The sequence below is a fragment of the Hirsutella rhossiliensis genome (genome assembly GCF_020360975.1).
Source record: "Hirsutella rhossiliensis strain HR02 chromosome Unknown scaffold00011, whole genome shotgun sequence".
NCBI classification, from domain to species: domain Eukaryota; kingdom Fungi; phylum Ascomycota; class Sordariomycetes; order Hypocreales; family Ophiocordycipitaceae; genus Hirsutella; species Hirsutella rhossiliensis.
In genome coordinates this window covers 1,373,204-1,376,167 of record NW_025408677.1, presented here as the reverse complement: position 1 = coordinate 1,376,167, position 2,964 = coordinate 1,373,204, and the positions used below count along the sequence as shown (strand labels likewise).

The following is a 2,964-nucleotide window of genomic DNA, read 5'->3' as shown; positions in this document are numbered from 1 at the left end:
GAAACCTATATTATAATAGCTCTTAAAAAGCGCTAAGAAGCTTAGCACTTTTTTATAACCTTATCTAAATAAAGAGAAGTCTAAGACGAGACTATCTTACTTCCTTAGTATATTAGAAATATATTAACCCGTCTTAGCTTATCGAGAAGGGTTAAGAGTGCCTCTCCTAGTAGGATACGATATAAGATATTTAAAGTATATAATTCCAGCGACATATAGAATTAGGGCATATAGGTAAGCTCGATATAGAATAAAGAACTTACTAGCATGCTAGCTATGCTACTAATAGACTATAGCGGGAATACCTCTCTATTATACCGAACCACGATATTATATCGTCTTAAAGGCGAGCTATAGGTCGAGAAGATTAGATAACGTTTTATAATAAAAGCGGAAACCACCTACTCGTCTTTCTAGTCGTTCTAATAGTTAGAGCATTGCACCCCGTGCATATCTAGCAGTATATTGCCTTTATTAAACCGCAAGATATCGGCTATATCCCAGGTAAGCTTTCCTCTAAAGCTTATACCGTAACTAGTTCCCTTTAGACTTCTTAGTCTTAATATATAGTATTTGCAATCGGGAAGCGTCTACTCTTCTATAAATAACGTAAGGGCAAAAAAGATTCCTACGCTCGTTAGCCGTTTAATTAGTATAGAGAGGAACTAGACGGACGAGGCGACATGATTACCAATTTTGCTAGCAACTACTAAGTCAAAGAACTCCTATAGGGGTATAACGGCCAGTCTAAGACATCGGTTTAATTCTTAAAGGAACGTTAGGATCTACTAAGGGTCCGCTCCCCCTAACTCGAGCCTTCTAATCCCAGCCGTAGAAGGCCTGGTTATAAATATACTTCGGTTGCCTTTCTAGCATAGTAAATAGATCGATAGCCTATACCGATATAGCTCTAACTTACTAAAGCACCCCTTTATATAAGCCTTGTATAGCCGATAGAAGCAGTCTAAAGTGAGGGTTAGCGTGTTAATAAGACAGATTGAGCAGAAATTTTAGGTTCTTAATAAAGAAATTGCTCTATTGCCCTAAAGCCGCGCAAAATGCTGCACCGACGAATCTATATCGGACGATTATATATCGGTTAAAATGCTAACGAAGTTCCGTTTAACAGCCTCCGTTAGGCCCTAGAGCCTAAGTTTGTTCTCGCATGAAAGGACTCGCTTATAATAAAGCGATTTAAAGACCTGGTCAGGGGGAAACCCTGGGTGTTGTTAGGCTTTGGTTTGCTCATAAAGGCAGAAAACGTACTATATCTTACGGTAGGGAATGCATCCATTATTAGAGCAGACGTAATAAAGCAAGCGCTATTAACACCCGCGACCTAGCTTGCTTCTAGGAACTGGGCCAAATTTTCTTTAAATCTTTCCGGGATCGGGCTAGATATCCTAGAAGCGCGGATCAAATCGAAAGGTATTTATAGTTGCCTTGCGTAGTAGGCGATAGCGGCACGCAAGAGCTTGCGCTTACATAGGGGAGTATAGTCTCTTACTCTCCCTATCTTTAGAGTCGATGAAATTATACTCTACCAGGATTCGTTAGAGAGATCAGTCACCCCTCTTAGTATAGTAAAGTCGAAACACGATCGAATCATCTTCCTAACGTCCCTGGCGGAATACAGCGTCGCCGGTTCATCCCCCCGCAGCTCCGATATCATAGCGGCTATTAGGTGAAATTCATCGAACCGGGGCGAGCCATTAGTTATTAGAATAACCCAGGATCGCTGAGAGTACTTTTTGGCTTTTGCAGACCTTATCTAGAAGCATAGGAAACGTAGGACTTGCTCTACACCGAAGTCGGCCACGAAGATAAGTATAGGGTCGCCGAAGATCGAAAGGATGCTATAGTAGAGACCATAGGCAAAGTGAGACGCCCGTTGCGGCGATTTCGTTAGGTGGTAGGCGTAGTGTCCTGGTCTTGGCCCCCCGACAATACGATGCATGGCGCTATCTGGCTGCAGGTGCAACTCGCAGTCGATTAGTAACCTTAGAGAGTTAGGGCCGGTTTTCCGCAGCGAAACAGCGAAATCTTCTAGCGGCAGCCCACCTCTCGCTAGGAAACGCCGCTTTGCCTCGCCGCCAATCGCCAGCGCCAAGTTATAGCCGCGCGCCTCCATTTAATCCATGATGCGATATGGAGCCAGGTTTTCTTGAAGGTACGGGCCCGGTAGCCCTAGAGCACCGGACCTTAAGAGCATTAGAGTCATAACGCGAAATTTCTCTCGGTGCCCGTTAAGTGCCTAACCACCAATCTGGCGTGAGCGGCGCCGTGTTTTTTTATGCGGCGCATTTTGTCTTATTTTAGCTTGCTTAGATTGACCGCGCGCAGCACGCGAGTTGGCGCATCTGAATGTAAGTTTTGTTTTAAGCGTGCGATAATATTTATACATAAACTAAGCAAAGACGGCATGCGGAAGGCTTATTCCATTTCTTGACTTACATCTCTCTCTAACATGGACCTCTTATTTCGGGAAGGAATTATGACTGTTAAGCTCTCGCAGTTGATCTCTGAGGACTTTGATCCGTACGCCATCCCCCGCACCACGTACGGCGCACACGAACCAGCTCTACTGCCCAAGCAACGCCTGCGCGCCTGAATTTCTCTTGGCGTTTACTAGTGGTTTTGTCAGACAGTTGCGGCCCACACCTGGCACGACAGCGGCTATGCAAAGCGACCTGAATGGCATCAGTCAATTGATGAGAATTATCTAAAGAATAAGAAGTGAGTGAACGAGCTATAGGGAATTATGCAGCTCTTTATATACAAATAAAAGACTTATTACCTGCCTACGCATTAGAAGGCAACAGCGGCGTTGCGTAGTAATATCGCCACTTCACGAGTAATCATCCTAGGCAGGCTTGGTATGCGATAGGTTTTGCCAGCCGCTCTGCATGGGCCTGCGCTTTCATCGTCAAGTCCGTCTCGTTCGCCATCGCCGGACGGAGGAAA

General features: G+C 44.8%; 1 protein-coding gene across 1 annotated transcript; it reads left to right on the top strand.

The window, feature by feature from the left end:
• Window positions 1-2,467: 2,467 nt before the first annotated feature.
• On the top strand, window positions 2,468-2,611 carry HRG_08928 (uncharacterized protein; the record flags this gene model as incomplete). The annotated part of the gene is made up of 1 exon (XM_044867399.1): window positions 2,468-2,611. One exon carries the CDS (start codon window positions 2,468-2,470, stop codon window positions 2,609-2,611), a length of 144 nt encoding a protein of 47 aa, XP_044717420.1.
• Between the last annotated feature and the right edge of the window lie 353 nt (window positions 2,612-2,964).